The 26872-nt window shown below is 43.3% G+C and overlaps 2 protein-coding genes across 6 annotated transcripts in view; one reads left to right on the top strand and one right to left on the bottom strand.

Moving 5' to 3' along the window:
* The first annotated feature begins 37 nt into the window (after positions 1-37).
* LOC119023713 (pyroglutamyl-peptidase 1-like) lies at positions 38-13447 on the top strand. Of its 5 annotated transcripts, none has more exons than XM_037105814.1 (6): positions 38-1235; positions 1309-1361; positions 1449-1565; positions 2297-2523; positions 2602-2769; positions 10440-13447. In XM_037105814.1, the coding sequence occupies exons 1-6, from the start codon at positions 1163-1165 to the stop codon at positions 10510-10512; spliced, it is 711 nt and encodes a 236-aa protein (XP_036961709.1). In that variant the 5' UTR covers positions 38-1162; the 3' UTR covers positions 10513-13447. The 5 variants fall into 5 exon arrangements, with proteins under 5 accessions (XP_036961709.1, XP_036961713.1, XP_036961711.1 ...); XM_037105818.1 differs by having other exon boundaries at positions 2602-2781; XM_037105816.1 differs by lacking the exon at positions 10440-13447 and adding an exon at positions 8937-9066 and having other exon boundaries at positions 2602-2781.
* The window catches only part of igf1ra (insulin-like growth factor 1a receptor), a 78461-nt gene continuing 59292 nt past the window's right edge, over positions 7704-26872 (bottom strand). The window contains exons 5-21 of the mRNA XM_037105809.1: positions 26698-26842; positions 25731-25939; positions 25439-25565; positions 24573-24808; positions 24311-24478; positions 23942-24146; positions 20433-20713; positions 20180-20322; positions 19684-19849; positions 19491-19593; positions 19271-19341; positions 18952-19181; positions 17713-17817; positions 16498-16657; positions 16119-16248; positions 13460-13594; positions 7704-9398 (exon numbers count right to left, since the gene is read on the bottom strand). Coding sequence (XP_036961704.1) covers positions 8867-9398; positions 13460-13594; positions 16119-16248; positions 16498-16657; positions 17713-17817; positions 18952-19181; positions 19271-19341; positions 19491-19593; positions 19684-19849; positions 20180-20322; positions 20433-20713; positions 23942-24146; positions 24311-24478; positions 24573-24808; positions 25439-25565; positions 25731-25939; positions 26698-26842 — 3146 coding nt within the window. The 3' untranslated portion in view covers positions 7704-8866. The remainder of the gene's footprint in view (positions 9399-13459; positions 13595-16118; positions 16249-16497; positions 16658-17712; positions 17818-18951; positions 19182-19270; positions 19342-19490; positions 19594-19683; positions 19850-20179; positions 20323-20432; positions 20714-23941; positions 24147-24310; positions 24479-24572; positions 24809-25438; positions 25566-25730; positions 25940-26697; positions 26843-26872) is intronic.

The raw sequence follows: 26872 nt of genomic DNA, 5'->3' as shown, positions 1-26872 counted from the left end.
TCCCTGGCAGATGTGAGGCCGCATTCAGGGGCTGTCTGAAATATCAACATCCTGATCAGCAGCGATAACCAAAGATGTAAACTAGAGACTGAAGCTCGGTGCTGAAAATGTGTCGTGCAGAAAATAACTGGCGTCATCATGTTAATGTGGGCTAGAAAATAAAGAGACAATGGGTCTGAATATTTGTCTTGTGTAGCTGCAGCTATTATGGATGTGTTATAATAGTAAATTTAATGTTTACATCAATAGTTATTATTTGCGGACATGTTTTGTCTTGATTTTCTCTGACCAAGCTGACATCAGAAATGTATCGTGGGACGCACAATATGGATTTTTTTTTTCAGCCAATACAATAGCAGATGATTACTTGACTCTCATGGCTGATACTGATGAAATAACCAATAAAAGAAACTGACATTTAATTCTTTTTCATGCACACCTGAGTGGAGGAAATGCAAGGATGCAGCAAGCAATCTGTCTTATATACCGTACATCCCTCCTAGCCTGTAAAACATTTACTTATCACCTAGTAAGATGTAAGATAAGATGTTCCTTTATTGATTCCCCTCAGGAGAAATTCACAGCTAACACATACAGAGGGAAATAAGTAGAAGCACAAGAGTAAGTCTCAAAAAATACAGATATTAATAAAGAGATATTTGAATAATAAAACAACAATTGGAATAGAAAATGTAATAAAATATAATAAATGTACCTGTGCAATGTGCAGGGTGCCAGGGATAATAAATAACAACAGAACAAAAAAAAAGGCTTCAAAGTACTCTGCAGGACAATGACCAAAGAAGAAGAAATGAAGGACCTCGAAACAGAAAACTCAATTTCATTACATTGTAATTTATTATTTAAAATGTAAAAAATCCAGACGCGCATCAGGCTGCTGAACGACCAACTTCATTAAAGTATTTAAAAGTACGCAAGCCAGATTATGTGTAGGACAGACTTCATCAAAAACAGAAGTTCAGCCTCTTTATCAGGCATATTAAACTCATTTACTTGGATGTCAGAACTTACCGGAGGCCCCTGAATGCATCACTCCCACACGGGCTCCTGATCATGATCAGCCGGGGAACAGCTCCCTCCAGCGGGCCAACACTGCGCTGCCGGAGCTAAAATAAACTTTTGTGTTTTTCAGTGACATGAAATGAAACTCTCTCCTCTCACTGACTGTGAGACCGACTGCGCCATGAATGGAGGAGAAACCGTGCTCGTCACAGGTAAAGTAAAGATATTTGCTCATGGATATAAGATTTCCTTAAACATCTGCTGAAGCTTTTATGTTGTTTTAAGGTTTTGGACCTTTCAGACAGTTCCTGGTGAACCCCAGCTGGACAGCAGCTCAGGTAAGAACCCGGTGCTTTAGCAGACAGTGGTGAATGCCCTCCTGTGAGGCACACAGGCTTAAATGTGTTGTGTTTCTTAATTTAAAGGGACTGAAGTTGGTCGGTTTGGGAGACATGATTGATGTTTACATCCAGGAGTTACCTGTGAGTTATGTGAAGACTCAGAGAATCATTGCTGGGGTTTGGAAAACTCTTCAACCAAAGGTAAGACACACTGTGTCCACTGTTTAAGCTGTGTAACCTCTAGAAATACTGAAATTATGAGCAGATACCAACTTTTAACCATTTGGATTTTTTTGAATAAACCTTTTATTACTTTGTTTGACTGTCCACTTATAATCATTTATATTTTCCACCACAGTTCCTAAACAGCTGTTTCAAACTGTAATCAACACCACCAAGGATAAAATGATCAATCCTTTATTGATTTCATTCATTTATGTATCAGCCTAAAACGAGTCTCATTTGAATAGATTTAGTTCAGTATTTAGACTCAAACTATAAATATTATATAGAGTTGTAGTGATTAATGACTTAACTGGTTCGTTGTCAACAACTTAATAAATCATTTGCAATTTTTAATTAGTCTGAGGAAATTAAGGAGTCAAAGTTTTTGGATTCTAGCTTTGTAAATGTGAATATTTTCTGGTTTCTTCACTCTATGACAGCAAAACTTTGTGTTGGTGGACAAAACAAGACATCTGAGGATTTCATTTTGGGCTTTTATTTTAATATTTTACCGACCAAACGACTAATCAACAGATTAATCTCCAATGAAAATAACTGATACTTGCAACCCGCAACTACAAAGAACATGATCTCAATGTCCTCAGTGTCAGCTGCTGCCCTGGTGGGGATATACAAGTTAAAATGCATTGGATTATGGTATGAGAAGGTGGATATCTCACTTTGCCCTCTGTGTTTGTGTGTGCCAGTTTGCTGTACACCTCGGTGTAGCCCGAGGCTCCAGTGTGGTCGTTCTCGAGCAAACAGGGAAGAACAGCGGCTACAGAGACAGAGACGTGTGCGGCTTCTGTCCTGAGAGTCACTGCTGTGTGGAGGGAGGACCAGAGAAACTGGACTCGGTCATCAACATGAGGGTCGTCTCCAAAGAGTTCAGACAAGCAGGGGAGGATGTGGTTTACTCCAGAGACGCCGGCAGGTACAGCAGACATCAGTTTCTTTGCTCATGTTCGGATACTCAGGAATATGAGGTGACGCTCTCTGTCCTCCTCCTCAGGTACCTGTGTGAGTTTGCGTACTACTGCTCGCTGTATCACGGTGAGAGGAGGGCGGCCCTCGTCCACGTGCCTTCATGTGGCAGCCTGAGCTCGGCCGACAGACTGGTGCCTCTGCTGCAGAGCCTCATTCAGACCATGCTGGAGCAGCTGGAGGGACCCTGTGTGAGGTAGATCATCAGGTAACACCACAAAGGGCTGAGACAAACCTCAGGGGGAATTAAATAGAACAAACAAACATACTTCTCATTCATTTATTTATTCAAAATTTCAGGAAAAAAAAAGAAAATACATGAAATTCTCAGATACACATTTGGAGATGGCATGTCAAAAATTCACCATCTCAGCTATAGGTGTGAAAAAACTTTTGAGGCCTCAGATACAGAGCTTGAAAAAAAGACAGAGTCTAGTGAAGGTTTTCATTTTTTTTTTGTTGTTGTTGTTGTTTTTTTGTTTGCTTTTGATTATTTCTTTCCCCAATCAGGTAATGAACACAGACATTTTTTGTGAAAGTATTTATAATAAAAAAAAATCATAGCAGTAGACCAAGGCCCCCTCAGAAGGTATAGGAATGCAATAATAATAATAATAATAATAATCATAAAAACAGAGGCAATGACAATGATAAAACCTCAAACTTATTATTGCAGTTTGAATGCACCGACGCATCCTCCATAAACCTGAGGTTTGCACGAAGAACATTCTGAAGAGTTGAAATGATAGAGACGACTAAGGTTGAGTGTATTTCGAGTTAGTTCCTGGAAATCTGCAAATGCAAGAGAGCAACTAGTGTGAAGCTGTAAACTTAGGCCTATCATCTGTTTTCTAATCGTGTCGATTATTCTTTACCGTGACTACCCGTAATCTACGTCAGCATCCCTGTCCTACGTATGTCCACGTGTTTATTTTGAAATGCTTTGTGAACTAACGGTGACTAATAATTCACCTCACAACAGGTCAATGTCATGTCTACTATTCCCAGAACTGAAAGAAGTTGAAGTATATCATAAATGTTTGTTGTATCGTTACACAGAAAGAAAAAAAAAGGAAATGCACAGATATGTAAAGTAACTACACAAGCTGCTTGCTTGTCAGTGGTGATGTGTGTGTGTGTGTACCAATGTGATATTCAGCAGCAGTCAGACTGTTTTTCAACCAAGAGATGGCTCACTCTTTGTTATCCTCAAAAAATCATGCACGGATAGAAAATGCTTCAGGATCGAGCACCCAGATTTCACATTAGAAGTTACCCGGTGGCCTTTTCATAATTCCATATCCTTATTTATTTTTTTTTTATTGCTTTTGGGTTTCAATTATTCCGATAATTCTTTCGCTTCCAGCCCAGAAGCCCTTGCACTCCACGAAAGGTTTTTTTTTTCCACGGGAAGCTCTGCGGTGGAAAAGCTCCTTTGCCGCTTTCACAGTCAGCATTTTTGACGACAACATGAGATCCACTGAGGTTGACTGTTTGTTTGAACCAGCAGCATTAAGTGTTGAGTAGCAGTACAATGTGCCGGAAAGACGTGACGAGCTCACTTCCAGGGTGCGACTGTTCCTGTCGCACAATGCGCCGAAAAACCTGTCAGATGCGACTACATTTTTTCGTTGGTTGCACCAGTGCACCTGGGATTTAGTTGATCATTTAGTTCATATCTTTTATTCCTGTTTACAGTCATTCAATAAAGTGTTAAGAATTACAATGGTTTATTATTAGGTGCACCAAAATGATGTCCTGGTGCACCTGAATGAAACAGGCGCACTGGTGCAATCACTGTGAGAAGTTAGTCTGGAGCCCTGCAGATGATCATAAAGGCATTCACCTCTATGACAGTGGAAATTAGCTACTACTAGACCTACAGTCTTGGACTGGGGACATGATGGTGTTTACATACAAACAAAGAGTTAACATGTATTTTAAAAAAAAAACAAAAAAAACAAACAATTAAATCTGATTCGACAAAGGATCGTCCGATCAGGATCAAAGGTAGAAACATGAAGGAGGTGGAGTTGCTGCTATCGCTATAAAGATTTTGTGTCGAGACCGAAGAAACGTCGCTGTTACATTCACGGTTCTGATCCATATACGTGACCGAAGGTATTTCTTTTTAAGAGTGTGAACGACGAAGCTAACGTTGTGAAATGTTGTGGTTGTGCTGCGAACAGCAAATGCTCTTGTTTCTTTAGGAGGTCAATAAAAGATTTTTCCCTTTTTATTTAATTTTTTAAACATTCCCCATAATACCTGTTTAGACTTCTATATAAATGCATTTTTTTTTTTTAGATGAAGGTTTCTGTCTGTTGAGGGTTTGTGGTTGTGACAATATGTTCAGCGGAGATGGAATGTCTAATGTTGTGGCGTTGCGCTCCGGCCTCTCGTCCGATCCAACACCTGCTTTAAACCTTTGTGACTCTTTCCAGTCAAATTAAAGAGGAGGATGACGGTGTTATTGTGTAATAAGTACCTGGCAACAATTTAAAGTCCATTTCCTTCAAACTTATCAGCCAGAAATTGGCGCAACACTTCAACCTCCACGCAGACATTCCATCTCCCATCCTAGTCCACTTTGTGAGGTTGATCTAGATCCCTGTGGGTTTTATTTAGATGATGAGGTTTTCTATACAAACTGATGAGAGAGAGTGAGATGTACTTTTTTTCCATACGCATACATATATATAATTTTTTTTAAAGAGTGAGGTAGATATATACTCGAAGGGAAAAAAAAAGGTTTTTAAGTCCCCCAGTCATGACACCAAAGAAAATACATACAAAAAAAATCCAACTTTATACTGAATCATGGGGCATTTTTTATACAGTGATTTAAACTGATATCACAAAAAAAAAATAAAATAAAAAAATAAATAAATAACAATCCTACAGAAAGAAAAAAAAACTTCAAAAAAGGAAAAGGAAAAAAAATATTAATAATAATAATAATAATTAATAATAATAATAATCACCAGGCAACATTTTCCAAAAGATGAGGAGAAATCCTTCAAAAAACACTTTCACTGTTCTGCCGCCGTTTTAAGACCTTTTTTTTCTTATTATTTTTTCCATTCATAAACATTTGAAATGTGTTCCCTTCCCTGGACTTTAACCCATCCTTTATTTGGTTTTTCAGAAGCAGTGATTATGAAGACAAACAATAAGACCTGTTTCACGCTTTGAAGAGTAGCAGGAGTGGCGTCGTGCTGCGCTCGAGAGTGTTTAAGTTTAAAAAAAAAAAAGAAAAAGAGAACAGAAAGATGTGGAAAAATAAAATCAGATTTTAAATGCTCGAGAGATGTTCTGGCATAATTAAGGCAAACGAGAACAACCCAATTAGCCCTATTGAGTCAAGAAGAGGCAGGAAATGGATGGGTTAAAATACCGGATCTGGTGCAACGTAAATATCTTTGTTTTACTGGAACTGATCCTGACTTCAATAGGAGGCACTGGGGGATGAGGGGAGGGGGGACGAGTGAGGGGCCAGCGGGGGAGGAGAGAGGGCACTACTGGACTCAGCAAAACACGATGAGGGGGGAGGACAAAAAAAATGGGGGAAGACAAGTAGAGGACGATCATGAGAATGTGTGGAGAAAGCAAAGCCTTTACTTTGACCTGAGATTGAGTCGCACCTAGAGGGCAACGCTAGGCGCAGTGCTAGACAACAAGTACAAAAAAGGGTGCAGAAAGTACACACTCACACGTCGAGCTAAGGTGTCCATTCCAAATAATAATAATAATAATAATATTAATAATAATATAGACATCCACAAAACAAATACAAGAGGAAAGATTTCATAAAAATAAAAGGCAATGAGCAAAATATAGTGTTACAGAAAACCTTTTTGGGGTAACAGAAGGAAAAAAAAAAGTTTTTTTTTTATATCTAAATCATCTTATTTTTTGTTGTTTTATTTTTATTTTATTTTCTTAAACAGAGTTTGAAGATATAAGAAAACGGACTGTAGTGGAGACCATAAAATACCAAACCTGAAGGATTTTTCTTTATATATAACATCCAAAAGAGAGAAAAAAAAAGAATAAAATAGCAGCTTTTGTTCTGTACAGACATAGAGGCAAAAACATTTTCGAACCGTAAAAAGGTTTGTTTTGTTTTTTTAAAAAAGTGACAAAACCAATGATGTGTATAAAAACGATCCTGCAGTCTTAAAATACAACTGTAAGACCTTTTATATGTGTTTGAAATGTAGAGAAACTAATGACTATTCCAAAAGAGACCTGCTGTGATTTCAAAGTTGTCTCTAGGCTACTAAAATCCAAATCCAACACCTTCTCGTTTTCTGTCTTTTAGACTCTCTTTGTTTTGTTTGTTTGTTGTGGTGTATTTGGTGCCATTTAACTTGAACAGCAGCATCAGCGAAACCAATGTTCACCTCCCACATGAAATGCACACTTACAAAACGTCAGGTTAAGGTCTGAAACAAAATGAAAGTGGAGGCAGAGTTGTATCCCTTGATTGTAAAGTTCAGTGATTTTGCAGTGTGAGACTTTTTTTTCTCATTTCTAAAGCAAAGACAGACTGAGGCTGTGATTCAGAGTCGGCCGGCCGGTTGGAGTCACACGTGTGAGTTTTATTTATGCTACAAATCTGAATGGACTTTGGTGGCGCATCGGAAAGTTTTGGTCACCGGAATGCCGGTTTCTCAAATGTAATGGAAAACATCGGGGAACAGTGTGGGACTATTTTCTTTATTTTCACAATTGTTTTTATCCTTTCCTGATTTAAACATTAACTGATCCATTGTTTGTTTTAAGAAATTCGTGAAAATAGTGAAAAATGCCACAGATCAAAAAACCCAAAAGTGCAAAGCAGCAGGAAATCTTCATGTCTGATGAGCTAATGGAATTTGGGCACTGTTGTTTAAAAAGAAAAACGATCTTGTTCAGTCAGTAAATTGGTTGCAAATTTGCAGTCTGTTTACATATTAAATCAACTTATACCATGACATTTCTAAAATAGTTCTTTTGATGATCCGCCTGATTAAATCATGGTCTGCTGCATGTCGCCTGTGTACACAGTTGATCATAATTCATGTAAACTTGTAAATCTGGGCTATTGAAGGCTATTTTTTGCTTGACTTCGTACTTAAGTAGCTGTCAGTATTATTTAAGAGCCCACTTGTTTGTGGTATAATATTGTTAACTTATTGAATTTGTGTCAATTGAGTTGAAAGAAACTTAAATTCCTCCATGAAACAGACTCAGGCCTGCTTTTTTTTTCTACTGGCCTCTCCGTGTGCAAAACACTTGACAGAAATTTAGTGTTTCTCCTCAAAGTACCACGAGGCTTGCGAGATTAATTCCACCCCCCCAGTGCAGACGCTGCATATTCTGAGAAAAACTTTGACTGCAGGTGTGAACGCAGCCCCAACAGAAACACTATTTTATAGCCTCTCTCTCTCACACACATGCACGCACAGCTGCTCTGTACTAAAGATAAGCATGAAGTCTGAATACCACCAAACAATTTTTGGCATTATTTCCCAGACAGGCTTATCTCGACTCTGAATCACAGCCTCCAACAAGAAGGGGGACGTGTGTGAAACTAAAGCAAAAAAGCTTGATTTGGCAATAGTTTGGCAAATTAGACGATAGGCCCTCCTCTTCCATTTTGACCCACCCCTGACGGGATCTACACCCATAGAAATATAAACAGGAAAATGAAACAAAGGTCTTAGTCCAAACTGTCTAACTGAGGCGTCCTCGCGTGACACGAGCCAGTCTGCTAATGCAAACAAAGTCATTTTGATGGAAAGTCTTTTTAGAAATGGAGCCATTACCATATTATAGAGAGAATCACGTGTCCGTATAAATACACACTCAGATATCCACAACATCCTCTCTGAAATCATCAGGAAAAAAAGTGCTCTTCTGTTGGATTTGCTGGCAGATATGCTTAAAAAAAAAGAAAGACTTTCTTTGAGTTCATGTCTGTATCTGTATGTCAGCATTCATGTCTGTATTGTTTTTCCTCCTTGAAGGACTTGTGAAATGAAAAAAAAAACAGGCTGCACAGGAAGGAGTTCCCCAGCTTCCAGTCTGAGCCACTGAACTCCAAATGCTTTAGCAGGTTTCTGTGCTATTTTCTCAGTTTTCTAGAGTTTAAGTTTGACCTTAAAGGAGTGGAGAGACTGTCTACTGGCACACAGTAGAAGAAGTCATTTCTTACCTCGTCCATCCCTCCTTAAGAGATGGAGGAGAGGTTTGTGTTACCCTGTGTAAGAGGAGGAGGAGGAGGAGGAGGAGGGGCTGGTCTGATATCAGCAGGCCGACGACTGGGGCAGTGGTAACGCCCGTTCGTTCTTTCTGCCCCCGTTCATGTGTGCATAGGGTTGCATCTCGTCAAAGTTGGGCCGCAGCACCACCACAGGCCCATTGGCCGAAACATGTCCTGAGTGCTTGTCCAAGGCCTGGCCTGGAGACGCCAAGGCTGAGGCCACCGGGCCGGGGGAGGAGGGAGACACGGGTCCCAGCAATGGAGTACTCGGGCCTTGCATGGGGGATAACTGCTGGGTGGAGGGAGGCGGCGTGCCTCCTGTACACCCCGACAAAGGGGTGGCGGCGGCAGCAGAAGGGGGCTGCCTGGTGGATGCAGGGTCCAGTGGAATGTTCTCCATGTTTTCTACCTCCATGTCCAGCTCCTCGGTGTCCGGCGGCTTGTTCTCCTCGCTGTAGAAGAAGCTCACTTCCCTGAAGGGAGGATCCAGTTCGTCTTTGATGCTGCTGATGATCTCCAGGAAGGACGGACGCATCTTGGGGTTGTACTGCCAGCACATCCTCATCAGCTCGAACCTGCAAGCAACACACAAAAGGATAAATCAGCAATGTAAAGACGACGGTTACATGTTTCTTAGGTCTCAGACTAACTGTGGTAAGACGGGAAGAGAAGGAATAAATGTAGGAATCGGAGCAACTGTTTTGTTTGCCGCAGCTCTTCCTCCTCCATCATCACCTTTTACATATAAACAAAAATTACCTCTGCAGTTCTTGGATCGAATAAGTGAATGAGGGGAGGAAGTTATTACTCTGTTCTGTGTAATTATCATGGCTATCTTTCAATGAAAATCAATAAAAACATTGTTTAAAAAAAAAACAATATGGACATGAGCTTGGTGTTTAAAAACAAGTGGCGTGACACCAGCAGGTGGCAGCAGACGCTAAAAGTTAAGACCATTTCTCTGCCAGTGAAACTTATTTAACTTTAGTTAATCTTGATTAAAATAACAGATTTTATGTTTCACGTTTTGTTTAGTATTATTGAGTTTGCGGGTGCAAATGCGACGTGTGACAGAACAGCTCATACACAATAACAGGCTGTGTGAAATCACAAATATCTGCTCTCATCCCTCAGATTAGCTGAATCATCTGACAGTTTTGTTGCTGACAGACACTCTCCTGCCACAGTAACTACAGTCCATTCAAACAGCAGCTAGAACGCTCTGAGTTGCGTGTGTCGAGCCAGTTCAGAAATGCCTGTTCAAAGACGACGTTTCGAAAACTCTGAAAAACCTTTTTTTGTTCGTTGCTGCATTTACTGTACAAGAAAAATCAGCACTGTGGCATGAACTCAGCGGCGCAGTAAATCATACGTAAGGTTACTGTGCCAGGCCAGCAGCCGAAGCTTTGGAAATGTCAAAACAACATCATAAAAGGGAGAATTATTACAGTTTTGTGTGGTGCTACACCGCACACCGCAACTTCAATTATACACAAACAAGCTAAGAATACTCTCCAAGGCCCGCTGACATAAACACCTCAGTCATCTCTCCTCAGTTCGCGCTCTTCCCTCTCTCTTGTTTTCTTTCTCTTCTCTCTCTCTCTCTCTCTCTGCAGTCTACAACAGACCTCTGCAGCTGGGTGCCAGCTCCTCTCTTGCACAGAGGAATTATGGGTAGAGCCTTCCTAAGCACGCGTCTCCCTTCACCCTCTGAAGCGGCTCTGGCTTGTTTTTCAGCAGTGCGGCAAGTGTCTTAAAAGTTGATGTTCGGATGTCCAAACCCTCCCCCCAGGCAGCGAAGACCTCCCATGGACAGACACGTAATGGCTGGAGGTGGACCGTTGCTCTACTGTAACCTGTCGACTCAAAAACTCCTCTCCCCCCCACCACCATCTGTTGCTGCGCACGAGGCTTGTTGATGCAAATTTAGAAAACAAACACGGCAGTAAATCTGGACTTCTTGTCAGCGTCCTCAGTCACGGCGCACGCAGACACATGCTATTGACATCAGGCTAAATTGAGTCATATTTGACCTGTCATCGGTGACGTTAGCGGCATGCCACGTTCTTCAAGTTGGCATGAAAAGAGGCTCCTAAAGGTCAAACAACAACCTCTCCCTCTCTTCTTATTAGTTATTTTCCACCATTTGTTTTTTTGTGTGGAATGTGGCTGTTTTTCCTGCTCCCCACTTGTGTTCGTTTACTTGTTCATGCACATTTTGGCAGATTGAATTCCGTTCTGATAAATCAAACGTGTTGTATAAATAAGGCTTCGCTGGCTGAGTCAGGGTGACGCCTCTGTTCTTTGCTCTCTGACACTTCTTGTTCTGTTTAGCTTAGTATGTTTATCCGTACAGTTGTATCTTAATCATATTTGAGTGTAGCATGAGCTAATCAAATCCTGTGTGTGGTATTCTGAAAGTGACAAAGTGAGTGTTCCAAGCAAATATCTGGTCTGACGGTGTTAAAGCTGTGCTCTCCGGGGACGTGCCAATTGTAAAACTCCGGCTCGACACCGATGTTTCTGTGCCGTTTGTGTTTATGTTGTTTTTGATGCTATTCATTTGTTCTTTAGTTTTTTAGTCTTTAGGGAAACAAAGAAATCTGCACTCCATAAAGTAACCTCATCTGCTCGTCAGCCTTTTATTACGCTGTCTTCGACAGAGCACAAATTAGATCATACAAACAAATGTTTTTGTTCACATTATGTAACTTTTTTTTTTTTACCTTAAAATAACATCTTCAAAATCACTGTGATGGTACAGTGTCTAGTAACAGGATGAATTGTGCCACTCTGCCCTACTGTTGCTTGTTTGTGCTCTAAGTAACCTCAGTGAGAAGGTCGGATCACAGCGTTACATCCATGTTTACTTCCACATACAAGTTTTCAACACATAACATTGTTATGATGTAATGAGTTTTGTTTGTAGTTTAGGTCTGACTTATTGTTACAGACCTGGGATTTTTCTATTTATGACAATCGTGTTTGCACTCAGGCAACTGTAGGGGGCGCCACATTGCTAAAAATGCCAATTTCCACATAATGTTGCTTTAAATATACTTAAAAAAAACTGAAGGGATCCCAAAATTGTTGCGACAAAACATAAAAACATCGGCCACTTTCCTTCTTTGAATATCAGCCTCGTCTCCATCGCCCGATACAGATGTTACGATCGTTGCATCCCTGATGCTTCCATGATGAAAGGCCTTCCCAGAAATAATCTCACCCCATTAAAAAAGATGAACTAAAAAGTCCATGAAACAATCAGATAAAATAAAAAACAGACACGTTTTCTGCCCAAGTGAGAGTGCAGAGCAGCCTCCAAACACCGACGGTAAACGTTTAATGAACCTCTGCAGCGCTCTCTCGCAACAGGCCAGCAGAACTTCACACATGCAACATCCTCGGCGTGATGAAACCTTGATGTATAATAGCACTAAAAGAGATACTGCACACTCCACAATAAATCATGATGTTTAATATGATCGCAGAGTCTGCCTTTCATTTTCGCCCAACCTTTGCAGCAGAGAGAGAGCAGGAGAGCAAGAATGCACTTTTGTCTTAAAAGGAAACTGGAGACAGAACCACGGGAAACCCAATCAGTGACCCAGAGCTACCTGACCATGGGAAAGAAGACAGCACAAGGAGGAGACATTGAAAGCTCTCCAAATATGACTCATCCCTTTTGTCTTTTATCCTGCCTGCTCTCTCGTCTCGTATCGCTCTGTTGGGTCTTTGTGCGGACGTCTGGCTTTACTGGACTTCGACACTCTTCTGGAAATCTCAGTTAAGTCACTGCAGCACAGGCGACCAGCAGTGGCAGCCTTGACTTTCGGGAGGCTAATCCCCCCCCCCACCACCACCACCACCACTAGCAGCACCACCACTAGCAGCACCACCTCTGTAACACAATCCACACACTCCTGTAATCAGGACAAAACAGTCAGGCTGCCATAGAAACCAGAGGTCTGTGTCTGCACAACACTCGGCCCTCTTCTTTTTTCTGCTCGCACTCTTTTTCTAAGGTGAGGTCAGCCGTGGAGAGTGGGAGGGGAGAGGGAGCAGAATGCCTTCTCATTGAGGTCAGAGAGGGGGGGGGGGGGCATGCATATATGCAGCGTTGCACGCCGACAAGCAGCAGGCTGTGCTGCGTTTTCTCTCCGCCAACAGCCAGGGTGATTCATTATCAAATTAGAAATGAATTTATGAAGGTTGTCTCTCCAGCTCCCTTTTTGCTGACGGTCAGACGCCGTCCCCCTCCTCTTGCGCCTTTCCCCGACGGCAGGAATGAGGGGCATCTTTCACACACGGGCCGTGGCATCCCTTCTATGGGCCGAGGCTGACGGGTGAGGAGGCTTCGCGCTGCCAGCTGACCGCCGGGGGCCATGCCGTCAACGGGCCACATTTAACCCGTGACGTTAATGTCAGGCCTCATCTTGGCTCTACCTTAGCGTACACACCACATGATATCCTACACACTTAGACACACAACTTAAAATAGACGCCGGGTAAAATATTAATGGGACAGAAGGCGGGTGAAGGCGGTGGCAGCAGAGGATGAAACAGTGCATCCTTGGAGAGAACATACACCTGGAAGCTCTCAAAGGGTGATCATATGGAGTGACTGGAGACTCACAGCATGTCGGGGCAGTTGTCTGGTTTGTCCAAGAGTCCTCCTTCCATGACAAAGCGCAGCACCTGTTCATTGGACATGCCCTGGTAAGGCTGCTCCGCTAAGGTGGCGATCTCCCACAGCACGACGCCAAATGACCTACAATAAGAAGAGAAACGACAGGTTCAGACATTTTTGCAACAGAAAACATTAAAAGCGGCCATATGACTCAATTTGCTCATCCTTTATGACGTAAACCCAATTAAAAACAGTACAAAGACACTGTATTGAAGGTTTTACCTAACCAACACCACATTATGCTTATTCTGAATCTGATCATAGCAACACATTTTCAAAAATCTAAAAACTGAGGAAGTTGTGGAATGCTTAAAAAACACCCGTGACCTTGACAGTGTCATGATTGGGTATGAAAGGAACATCCTGAGGAAGGTTAGGTCATTCACAAGCACGGACGGGACGAGGTTCACCACTTTGTGAAACACGTGATTGTATGAAGGTTATTGCTATGTGGGCTCAGGGGCACTTGTCGCTAAACACAGTTTTGTTTGCCAACGATCGTGTTGCATTTTTATCTACAATTTACACAGCAGCCCAACTGTTTGGGGAACCAGGATTGTAATAAGAATAAGAATAAATATTACATTTAAAAGAACCACATGTGTTTTTTGAATTGTTCTTTTCGCAAGAGTTTTTTAAGTATCAAACTAAAACTGTATGATTAAAACATCTCTTGACACATAGGGTTGCAGCAATATATATCATATCAAGTATGTCTGCTTGTCTACATTATTGAGTTCTACTGTGTGCATTTGTTAAAATGAGAATGAGATGTTTGTTCAACTAAATAAACCCTCCTGCTTTCAATCCGTTCAGGGTCATTATAACTGATTGACTGACTAATTATAACAACTGTAATACCATGATATTTCCTCGGATTATTATCGTCCCGTGAAATTCTCATGGCACTGCAACCCCCAGCTACACACACTGTTGCTCATCGGACCTCGCTTCATTGAGGACATTTCAGCGCACAAACCTTAATCAGAAAATTCACTAAAATTGTTTATTCAATACCGTCTGACGAATGTCTGAGAGCCATAAAATTGTTATTGAAGTGAGCAGAATTCTTCACTTTCCGTACAGTAAACCGTCTGTCAGTGTTTTTCACTTTTGAATTGTGTTTTTTTTTCCTCACCTTTCAGGCAGCCAGTGGTTTATTTGCCTTCACTAAAAGACTCCTTGCATGCTTGAATTAGGTCATCCATCGCAGTGAACATAATGTCTTTGTGCTTTTATGCAACTACTTTCACGCAGCTCCTCACTTTTGAAGGTGATGTTATGTCTGTGATGTGTTGAGCTTTAAGTAGCTAAAAGATCCACTAATTCAGCTTTAACAGTATTCTCAACTCGTTTTAGATTTCCATAAACGATTAACTGTATGTGTAATGTTCAGCTTGATGTGGGTTTCTGCCCTCAAGGGGCCAAAACAGCCAATAATGCACCATTAACTTCCTTCGCTACCTCACACAAGTAACCTGTTGACTGAAATCGCAAAGTCACAGTGACCTGACATTTAACAGAGGGCTAAACCTAAAACCTGGCAGCCTATCCATTGTTTTTGTGCACAACTCAGTGATTCACTGTCATTTCATTACTGCAGGTCGAGCCTCAGTTATAGTAAACATCACCTCAGCTTAACCTCGAGCTACGCTGCTCTGAGATTACTGCGAGACTACTCCTGAGGAAAATTTCTGAACCCGACTAACAAGGACCACAATATTTGTTCACCCTCGCTAGTCATATTCTCACCACTGGCACGGGTTCTGAGAGCTCGAACTCCACCGTCTTATTACAACACTGCAGCGCATAAGTGGCTGAAACGGCCTCGCGCTGACAGACGAAGCCACGTTCAGACAGCTCTCCTGATCAACAAAATAAAAGTCACCTACTTGTGGATTCCAGAGGAGACCAGAGCGGGCTCGTCTTACAGCGAAGTTCATCTGTGCAACATCAAAGACGAAGATGCAGTACGCAAAATGTGGAGGTGGGTTTGTGCTGGCACTGCAGCCTATCATTTGAAAACATCTGGAGCAGTTTAAGACCACTCTTAGGGACTGACCCGTGGGACAGTTTGAGTTGGGAAACAAAAACTTGCGAGGGAGCTAGTAAACACTTGTATTTTTTTTTTCTCAAGAACTATATCGCTTCACATAGAAAAACGTGGCAGAAAACGCTGCCAGCTGAGATTTCACCGCAAGCTGGCATTCGAAGAAAAAAAAAAAAAGGGTTTCGGTAAAAAAAGATTAATCCTTGTTCTATACTCTTCTATCAGGGAGAGAGGAATTTCCAGCTGGAAACCACAAGATTTTTGATGGTTTTGGAAGTTCTTGCTGTCAGAGCACACTAGGAGAGGACGGAGGGCAGGAAATGCATGTTCGCGCTGTTAAGCAAAGAATGTTGTTAAGAATACGGGCCGAGAAGTGATCTGTGTGTTTTTATAGTTTGGACTCCACAGCATGAAATGTTTAAGCGTATCCACATGCAACATGGAGACATTTCTGGAATACTTTTGCAAGCCCCCTGGATTAGGGAAGGTTTATACATGTATAATGCAGGATTGCGAGTGTGTGTGTGTGTGTAACGGAGTGATGTGTTCTCATACCAGACATCAGACATCGTTGTGAACACGCCATCTTTTAGCGACTCTGGAGACATCCAGCGGACCGGCAGCAGGCCCTTCCCTCCTTTTCGGTAGTAATCCGTCTCATAAATATCTCTGGTCATGCCAAAATCTGAGGAGAAAAATGAAGAAAGAGGTTGGGGTAGCCACTAAACATCGCTCACTCTGTGTGGGAGAGGAGGAAGCTACTCAGAGCCCATCCGTTCCTTCGCCTCCTCCCTCCCTCTGTCCATCTACATTAAGACACCGCTGCCTCAGGCACTCACTGAAAATCCAAACACTTATTTTTCAAGGCCCGGTGGAGTGGGTTCAGCTCCGAGCGACCGGGGACGGCTCACGGCATCGCATTAACTCGACTTACCTCCAATCTTCACAGTGAAGTCCTCAGCTACCATGCAGTTCCTGGCAGCCAGATCTCTGTGGACAAATTTGTTGGCATTTAGGTACGACATGCCGTCGGCGATTTCCCCCGCCATCTGGATCATCTTTTTAAGCGGGGGCAGGACCTGGCTGGTGCTGTTCTGTTGCGGAGTGAGAGGGGATGAGGTGAGAGGGGAAAGAGCACCAAAAAAAAAAAAGCACTGTTCAGTCAGTCCTCGTGTCGTGTTTTTCATGCTTTCTGCAGCACAGTGGTTACAGTTCAGCATGACAAAAGCGAGGGATGGAGGCTGTCTGTGCAGGATGACTACATGTGTCAGACACTCAAATGTAATGCTTTTTAAGATAACTTTGACCAAATTTACAGGGTCACCACTGGGCCTTGAAATCCTGGACAGTTTGTGAGTATGAGGGGGGAAATAAAGGGCTTAAAATATTGAAATTTAATATATATTTTGTGCGGGAATATAATATAAACATTGGATAGCAGGCTACGTTCTGCTGTCTGCACGTCTAACACAGCAGCACAATTGAGAAGCGTTCACACAATCGAGCCTCACTCTCTTTTTTTTTTATTTGTCATCTGTGAGCTTTTCTAACGCCTGCGATTTCTCATTATAATCTTCTCACTGTTGTAACAGTAATTCATCTTGATACATGTCTCAAACTTTGCTGCGCCCGGTTCTTTGAATTTGAGGGAATTAGGCCTGGAAAGTCTTTTAAAAGTCCCCGATCTGATGTCTTAAAAAGATGTGGGAAGCCAGAATTAGATTCATTTTTTGGACAAATCAGCTTTTACTTATCGAAGTACTGCAAGGAGGTGTGAAGGTAGTTAGTATGCATGTAGTCCTGTGCTGAGACAGGTTTGATGTTAGAAAATGTGTTTAGGTTAATCTACATGTTGACAACAGTGCAAGTATATATAAGTATAGTATAAAGTATAAAGATAGATAGGTTTAAAGATTTGTAACATCTTTTACCTGGAGAAGCTTGACTCGGTATGAAAAAGACATTAAAGGATGTTTGTGGCAATCAAGACCCACTTAATCACTATTTATTGACTTTAAGGTCTTACATGTAAGACTTTTTTAAGACACCCTGTGGGGGACAAATCACGTTGACTTTTTCACTGTAAGAGAGAGACATCTGATATACTGTGGTGTGTATTCATGCGTGCGTGTGAGCAAAAGCTGCTTACTTCCTTGCGCAGCGAGCGCAGGTGGCTCTTGAGATCTCCACGGGTCATCAGCTCCATAATCACCAAGGTTGGCTGTCCCTGAGAGACCACGCCCAGCAGCCGCACCTGAACCAATCACAACACGGCACAGGTCAGGAGGGACGAGTCCAAAACTTAAACAACATGTAAGGTCTCTGTGTTTTAGAGGAACACAGTGACAAACTCAACAGTAAACTCAGAACAGTCAGTAAGCACTACACCAAAAAAACTTTTTTTTTTTTAAATAATTTTTTAGTGTTGATAGACATAATTCACCCACAATGCAATGCACAAAGGGAGGAAGGAAGAAGCTCACAGCTGGAAGACAAATCAAACTAACAACAGATGGTGGTGAAACAGCTCCAGGAACACATCAGAAAAACGAAAAATAAGTATTACATTGTTGGAAAAACATTTGACTCTCTCTCTGTTCGGTTCAACTGTTGTCACTGGCTTGATTGATGTCTGACGGCGCATGTATTTCATAACCAGTGTTCTTCATTATCCATTAGTTTATAGTACAATTCCTCTTCTTTTGGCTTTGAGACTCCTCAGTTTATTCTCCACAACCCACCTGATATAATTGGGTTTATTGCAATGATTTATTATTTGATCATCCATTTATATGATTTTGTATACTAAAAAGGGACTAAAGCTATCATTTCACTGGACAGTTCTGGTTGTATAATGACAACCAAATCAATCTTGGATATTGAATCCTGATTCTTGAATACTGTATACGATTAGGGAGTCAACAGCTCATATTTTACATGTAAGTATATATAAAATATAGTTTCTCTTTAACTTGCTTTGAAGATTATTTAAAAAAAATGAATTTCCTTTAAATTGTTCAAATATTTGATTGTTTGTAGCAGCGGTTCTTGATACATTTTCTTTTTAAAGGTTGTAACAGCAGCTTTCCAAAGGGAAAATCTTTCCACACATCTATCTAATGTAATTAATGAGGCTGTGATCATGCTGATGAGACAACGTACACAATCTCCAGGAGGCTGAATCCGGCCTCAGGCTGTAGCCACCGGAGTAAAGACAACCACTCCGTACTGGTGACCTGCCGACACCCTTTTCTATGCGTGTATGCAGATTAATTAGGGAATAATGACAATGGAAAGAACCCTCTTACAAATGGGTTTATATGTTGCTGTTTTTTCAGTCGTATTGTGATGATTGATCTACATTAATTGAAGGCATCCTCTCTCTTACCACGTGGTGACAGTTGAACTCCTTCATGACGGAGGCCTCGTTCAGAAACTCAATGCGCTCCCTCATGCTCGCCGACTCATTCACTGTCTTGATGGCCACTCGTGTCTCGGGTTCGTCCTTGACCACTCCCTTTGCGATGCCTTCGTACACCATGCCGAAGGAGCCCTGACCCAGCTCCCGGTGCATGGTGATCTTCTCCCTGGCCACCTCCCACTCGTCTGGGACGTACACTGTCATGACACGGACGGACAGCCGGTCAACAGCACGTACAAGCATCAAAATGCAACAGAGGAACTGTGGAGATGTTCGATAATCTTACTCTCAGCTGCACTGAAGTACTCTGGGTTGACGGACGCGTACAGGACTCCGTTCCCCAATCTGTCGCTGTTCCTGTTGACACAAAGATAGATCCCTCAGTAAGTCAGCAGGCAGCTCAGTATGAGTAACTCTCTATAGGAAGTTTAATCTTTACCACAAAGGGAATGTTAATGAAAACAACAGCTACATAATGTGGAAAGCATATTCACAAAGGTACTCGCCTCTTCTTGTTCACAAAGAAGAGAATCGTGGAGAGGCCGGCGATGAAAAGAGTCACGATGATGGGGATTATGATGACCAAGTAGAACGTTACACTGTCTTCTCCTGTCAAGAGAGAGGTCAAATAGAAAGTGGTCAGCCAGGACGTAAAGGTGACAGTATGCCGTGTTTATTGTGTGAGGGATGCTTCCTTACGTTTGGGCGGAGGAACGTAGAAGGACAAGCTCTCCGTCCAGGAGCCGTTCCCTGCTAGTGAGATGGCGCGCACATGAGCAGAGTAATTCCCTGAGCCCAGGTTGGTCAGCCGAGCTCCTTTGTGCTCACGATAGTGCTGCCGCGACACACACTCAATTTTCTCAGGCTGAGAGGAAGAGAACACAAATTAGTCAAGGTCAACAATCGGTATAGGCAACCAAGAGACGGAAAGGACACGCTGTTTTATGTTTGTATAAATAAATCAATAATGCATGTCAGTTGCTAGAAACTGTTGAGCCCCGTCAGCCAATCGTGGCTCAATATTCAGCTTACACCTGTGCGTGGTGGAAATGTCAAACCTCAAAAGAGGTAATCTTATGAATTTTTAATTCCTTAATTGAGCTTTTTTGGGAAAAGCCAAGTTGGACAAATCATTACTCGTATTTTTAAGTATTTTGATTAAAAGATGTCTGAGTTGATCTATATTGTGACTCACCTCAGTCCCCAGACGGAACTTGATCTCATACGTCAGGATGAGTCCGTTGGGCATGACGGGCTCCGGCCAGTGCAGCACGACACAACCCTCCACCTTGTCACTCCTCTCGTACATCACCTTCCCAGGGATGTCATCTGCTCTGGCTGGGAAACACATACACAACTTTATCAAAGGTGGTGTCTTCAGACTGCTGCATGAGAAGGTGTTAAAGCATTGCTGGAGTGTACAAAGTGTATCTGGTCAGTTTTCGTACCTGCCGGTTTGGTCCTGGAGTAGACGAAGGCTCCGGCACTGCAGCGCCCCACCTCCTCGTTGCAGGCATGAAGGTCAATACGGTAGACAGTGAAGGGCTGCAGGTTGTGGATCTCCAAAGTTTCAGCTGTGCTCCTGTCCTCAGAGAAAGGGTACTCCTTGATAGGAGGAATACCATCTGTGCTGTTATCCCCCTGACCGAAGCTGGTGTTTCCCCTACCATCACCAAACAGCGTGTTGTTGGCCACACCGAAAACATCTCTACGCCGACGATCTGGAGGTCTGCAATACAGAAGGACAAACAGATGCAACAGCTGTAATAAAGTTGATTTAAGTAAAGCTTTGATGTGGCACAAAAAGATATATGTCCTGTAAAACGTACTGTAACAAGTAACTGTAGGTTTATAACTGCCAGAAGCATTTTACACAGGCTGAAGCATCTCACTGCACTGGGAGGAGAGACTGTGTGTTTTGTATCTTTGTTTATGTATGTGTGTGTGTGTGTGTGTGTGTGTGTGTGTGCATGGTGGGCGCGCCATGTGTCCAGATGCTGCTAACTACTCCCTGTGGAGCCGTGTGGAAGGATGAGGTCAGACAGATCACAGCGAGGTGGACAGACAGTCGCAGAGAGAAAAAGACAGACGCATGAAAGATTTTTCCACAGTAAAAAAAAACTATAAAATGAGACTTTCTCTCCAGCATATCCCAATCATAACAATAAAAAAGTCTAATAGGGAAAAAAAAGCTGAAGTATAACCTAGAGAGAAAGAACTGTTCAATGATAATGACCAATTTCCAGCAGCCAAACTTGGGGTGCTGCGGTCTCATAACGGCGATGATGAGCTGCTGCGGAGCGACCTGGAGCTGGACATCATCATTATTGAGAGCATTCAGGTGGTGACAGCTTCGGCTGTGGCAGCGGCAGAAACACAGCAGACACTACAGAGCACCTTCCTTACCTTTGGTTGGACAAAGTTCTGAGCTCTGACCGAGTTGGAAAATGATATCCGTGCTGACGGAAGGTGACAACAGGTGATGTACAGTATAAGGAGCTCTGGCAAGGTGATAAATGTCTCCGGGTTGTTTGGAAAAGTAATGAGGACAGCAAGAACAGGTGGCTGGGTTTTTTATTACAGCATGTGAGACAGCTTATGATTGAAAGAGTATTCTGGGATGTAGGGATGTTTTTTATAAGAAATCTGTCATATTTTTGTTTAGTCTGTAAACTGTGCTCGTCACCGCCCAAAGTGACGCCCACATTTTCAATTTACTATCAAATAAGACTGACTAAAAAGAAAAGGAGAAAAGAAAAAAATAGCTCCGGGGCCACTTTTCTGTTGCTCGACTAATCAACTCAGCTCCGTCGGGATGAGTAGAATGCTGAACTGAGAGGCCGATCTGAGCCGAGCTACAGTCAAACAATCTGTTGTTTTCTGAGCAGACGTACACCTGCAGGAGGAGAGCGCAGACACAGACGGACCCGTGGGAAAGACCAGTCGCACTGACATGTCAACATTCCTCTCTGACAGTCATGACTGGTGCGGTGCAATCCGCAAAGTTCAGCGTACGAAAAGCTTCTACCGTGAAGTGCATGAAAATATTTTTGACAAACTGACAGAAAAGTTTAATGTAAAGATGCAGAAGCATGAAAATAGCACAAACACTGAGATATTGCAGTATTAAAAGTGACAAGGTGAGCGGAGGACGGAACCCGCCGAGAGGCCAGAAGAACGAAAACTTGGGGGATCTCGTTTTCGTGTGTGTAATACGAGTGTTAAGGGTTATGCAGGGCAGTGCTCGCAGTGTGAGAAGCCTCAGCTGACTGAAGTGTGACCTTATAACCAGTGAGTTACTACAGTTAGTGTCCTGACCTCACCCACTCAAAAAAGATCAACCTTTTTTTTTTTTTTTTTTTTACGCAGCGGAATCCAGGGAGGGACTATACGTTCAGTCTGCGGAGAGGAGGGGCGCGTTATTAGCAGCAACTGAGAACAGCAAAAGGAACTGATGAAGGAGGACTTCCAGGGCGTCTTCATCAATCCACCTTGTGCGTTCTCAGCAGGTGACTCCAGTGAACGCACACTCCTGTCAGCCAATAACAGGTTTTGGATCGTACCTACGCAAACAACCAAACCTCCCTCCACTTCTCCAGTAAATCATTCCGCCTTTCTTTAACTTTTCTGTTTGTGTTCTAGCGCTGATGGGGCTCTTCCCTCATTCATTTAAATTCCAGATGGATTCACTGTACATTTCCTGGCAGCTGTCTCGCTCCAGAATTGAAGAAAAAAAAAAAAAAAAGACGAGTCCTGGACAAAGAGAGCATGCAAAGGGGAGGAGGAGAGTGGAGTGCCGAGTGGAGGGGGGACAGAATGGAAAACATTTCCTCTTCTTTCTGTTTCTGTTTTCACCCGCCCTCTTTCCCCTCACCCCGGGTCTAAACCCTGAACTTTTGAAAAAACCTCTCCCCGGTTTTCGAGTCCTTTCCCTGGAGTGGTTTGTAATAATGCTGGCTCTGTTACAGTGGAGAGTCTGTGCATACACAGGCTGAGCCCCTCGCTGCAGGCCCAGGACCTGCCACCCGCCTGTTTCCTAGACAGCTATAGTATAACAAATCAACAGAGCCAGAGCGAGGAGGAGGAGGAGGAAGGGGAGGAAGGGAGGGGGGCCAGATATGCGTTCAATTACAATAGAAAGCTGTTTTGTTATTCTCTTTCAAACGACATATTGATCCAATCTCACAAGAGCACTGCGAAGAAAAAAAAAAAAAGAAGAAGGGGCGCCGTAACGCTGTTTGAATGGATGGACTTTCGGTTTGGAGGCATCATTTAAAGCTATGGATTTATAAGATACCTGCCGAGTGTTCTCAGTGAGACGCAACAAGTATATCAAAGGTCTCCGTGTTTCACCGTGATGGATGCTGGGAGCGCTGCGGCACCGAATTCGCACAAACAACGCATGGATCGAGTGTGAGGGTAAAGGAGTGTGTGAGAAGAACGGAGCGGGAGTCTTTCAAACAGAGGAACATCCTTCGCCACGAGCAATGTTAAATGATAACACAACACAGATGTCGGTCCCCATTGTGGGGAACAAAAGCCTAAGCAGCTACGACTGTGCAACCAAACTAGGCCCTTCAGACTCCTTAATCACATCTCTCTCCTGGGTTTGTTTGTGTTGCCTAAATTGCTGCCTGCTAGGTCCTAACATCCCCCCCCCCCCGCCACTGTTGCCGGGGAAACAGAAAGCCACAACCGCGCTGAGAAGGCTTTGGATCCGACACAGCATGTCTCCTCATCTGCACCGCCCGACAGAAAGGGCCAACCCAGCGGGCCGGCCAAGCCCTCGTCCGGTCCCATCTACACCCCAATGCTCAGGTCCTGTCAGCCACTGCCTCATTCCTCATTCTGACCCACTGAGGCGGACTAGTTCAGCTCTCCGCAGAGTCAAACAGTTAGAGGGAGATCAATGACAGGCCGCTGTGATTATCTCCGCTCCATCTGTGGCTCACTCTACCTTGGCAGAAAGATGGCGTTGTGGAGGAAGTTCTCGAATATTTTGAAAAAGACGCGGTCGTCCTTGTCCCGCTCCTTCTCCTCGGCCGTCTTCTGGCAAGCACAGCACGGGCTCTCTGGCCCCGCGAGGTCGGACTTAGTGGGCTTGGTGTTCTCTTCCATGTCTGTGAGCCCTGTCGCCGGGATACGGGTCGGGGTCTTCAGCTCTGTTTTAAGAGAAACCAAGAGTGTTTAGAAATGGGCCGCAAGTCGAGTTTAAACATTACAGTAATATTTTGCAGGACACGTTTATTCCCTTTCTGTATATGTAACATACAGACAAGAGAGCTCAGATAATAAGTTACTGTAGTGTAGAATGAGTAACATAGACCTTTGGAGCAGTAGTTATGCTGGTAGAGCTCCGTGTCCTCAGGCTGCCGCTGCCAGCGGACCAGGTAGTAGGTCAGGTTGCCGTTAGGAAAGGCTGGAGGAGACCACTTCACCACCAGCTTTGTTGAAGAGTTGGCATACGCACGGGCGTCTTTGGGCATAGACGGGGCTGCGCGAGAGCCAGAGTGCAGGTTCAATTAAAATGTTGTCCTCCTGTTTGCAGACAGCTTTAGAAAGAATCAACAGACTGACGACAGACTTACGTGATGGCCGGGTGCGGATGTAGATGATTTCACTCTTGGCCCCGGTGATGAGTTTGTCCTGCACCTGCAGGGTGATGGCCTTCACAAAAATAGCATACTGTGTCCAGGGTTTGAGGTGTTGAAGGCTGACTTTTGGGTCAATGCTTATGTTCTGAGGGAGATCCACGTCCACCATGTGCCAGCTGTTTGAGCCACAGCCGTCCTGGCCGTCAAACTCTGTGATGTCCTGCAGAGGGCTGTTGAGAACATGACAGAGAACATGACGGTGCCATTTTGTATGAAAGTAAAACACCTTCAAGGTCACACTTGAAGATGTTTCATCTTTAGAGCACTTGCCAATGGTCTTGCATATTTTAAACCATTATTTACAAATGTTGTGTACTTTATAATTCTCGATTGATTACCTGCCTGTGAGGCAAGTCATTTGTTTCATTTTGTGCCAGCTCAATAAGAGGAACCTGACAGTAAATCAAACCCAGATCTCAAACAACAAGCAGACGTGGATGTTGTGAATATATTGTTCAAAATGTGGGCTTTTGTTTCGCATTAGAGGGAATCTTCTGTTGGTCATCTGTTGAAATCAGAACGCCTTAAAGGCAGGAAATCAATCTGAAAGCTGAGAACAATGCCTTTAGAAAATTGTTGGCAGCGATGTGAAGAGCACACAGTTACTATTGATTGAGGTAAAATATGCAAAACCAGACAGATAGGATCATCTAAGATTTTGTTTTTCCGTGAAATCACTCAGATTATTCAGTTGACCCTTTATTAAACCCTTGATTCATACCCACTCTTCCTTATAGCAGAGTTAATCTTATGATATGAGTGTCTTATAGCAGCTAATGTGTGAGTTAATGGGTACTCACGACTCCTTGTAGTAGACTATGAAGCTAACAAGGTCAGTGTAGCCCAGCGGCCTGTAGCGCTCCCATGTCAACCTGATCGTGTGGCTCGATGTGATGTTAGACTTGAACTTCAGAATATAACTTTCACCTGTTGTGACAAAGCAGAACCTTCAATGAGACACACTTTCAAAATAAAAAAGAGAACATATCATGGATTCCACAAACACTGAATGACTGAAATAACTCACAGATTAAATATCACTCGCAGTAAAAATGCAGCTCAACCTGCCACAGCTGGGTCAAAAATACTCACAGCTGGCTCTTTCGCCATTGTTGCGGAAGTCGCCCTCCTCGGGCTTCCCAGTTATGCCCGCCTTTTGCCGCATCTTGTGGATCTCAGACATGCACAGTTTAGGATTCTGACGGAAGAAGAGGCGTCCATTCAGAATTGTCAGGTTGTGCTGATTCCAGTCCCAAAGATACTGCAGGTGCTGGTTGTCGATGGCGGAGAACGAGTACATGCTGAAAAATAGAAGGAGAGCAAGAAGGAGGTTACAACCTCGTCGTATAAACAGGCTTAATTTAGTAGAAATGTGGTTAAGAAGTTTTGCCACCTGGTGGCAGCGTTAAGCACGGACAGAGGTGGACATCACATGAGCTCAGGTTTGTTTGTCTGCCTGACAATGAGCCTGAGTTTACACAGAGGAGGACGGGACACAGAGGCAGCGCTAACACTCTGAGCTCTGTAACTCAGGCCGAGCAAGAGCAGCAGAACACCTCCAGAGCGGAGGGAATGTCTGCCATCCTAAACAGCATTCCTCAGAGTGAAACTTTACCCCAGGAGAAACGACAACAAGAAGGGTGACAGGATTTCCCATGACCCCTTTGGCCATTACTAAAAAAAAACCTTCCCTCGTATCTCAGACTGCTGCTGATACCAGAGTAAAGGCGAGGCTGACGGACCTGAGACTTTCCATTCAGCTCTGCAGCCACACTCACTTATCTCGCCTGTCTGGATCATTTTTAAACTGATACTACAATATCTGCAAACGGCGTCTCTAGACACTGCTATATTTAGATTTATCAGTTTGCAGGAATGTACTCATCCCTCCATCTTGTCATTCAAGCGAGAAGTCACTCTGACATTAATGTAACTTCAGTGATATATTGGTGGCAACCTCCCTGCCTGGCTGCGGCTCGCTCGCTTCCCTCTAATTCCCTCAGCCGGCGCTCACAAGCACGCACACATTCAAAAGGCATAATGTGCAGACGAGCCATACTTGTCCATGAGTTCATTCCCATCGATGTAACGCAGGCTCTTGAGGAAGGACAGCGAGCCAAGTGCGTGGGAGTGTCGGATCTTCACGTAGCCCGTCACTCTCTGGATCAATCCCATGAAGCTCTCCAGCTCAGACTCGATGTTATCTGGGGACAGGGGATGAACATAAACACACA

The sequence above is a fragment of the Acanthopagrus latus genome, chromosome 8, assembly GCF_904848185.1.
Source record: "Acanthopagrus latus isolate v.2019 chromosome 8, fAcaLat1.1, whole genome shotgun sequence".
Lineage (NCBI taxonomy): Eukaryota > Metazoa > Chordata > Actinopteri > Spariformes > Sparidae > Acanthopagrus > Acanthopagrus latus.
The sequence above is the reverse complement of the archived record's forward strand: the minus strand, read 5'-3'. Positions and strand labels throughout refer to the sequence as shown.

Bases quoted from the DNA above. Each gene is read 5' to 3' on its own strand.
- LOC119023713 (XM_037105814.1), top strand. From the start codon at position 1,163: ATGAAACTCTCTCCTCTCACTGACTGTGAGACCGACTGCGCCATGAAT. The intron at 1,362-1,448 runs GTAAGAACCCGG...CTTAATTTAAAG, and splicing joins CCAGCTGGACAGCAGCTCAG to GGACTGAAGTTGGTCGGTTT. The intron at 1,566-2,296 runs GTAAGACACACT...TGTGTGTGCCAG, and splicing joins GGAAAACTCTTCAACCAAAG to TTTGCTGTACACCTCGGTGT.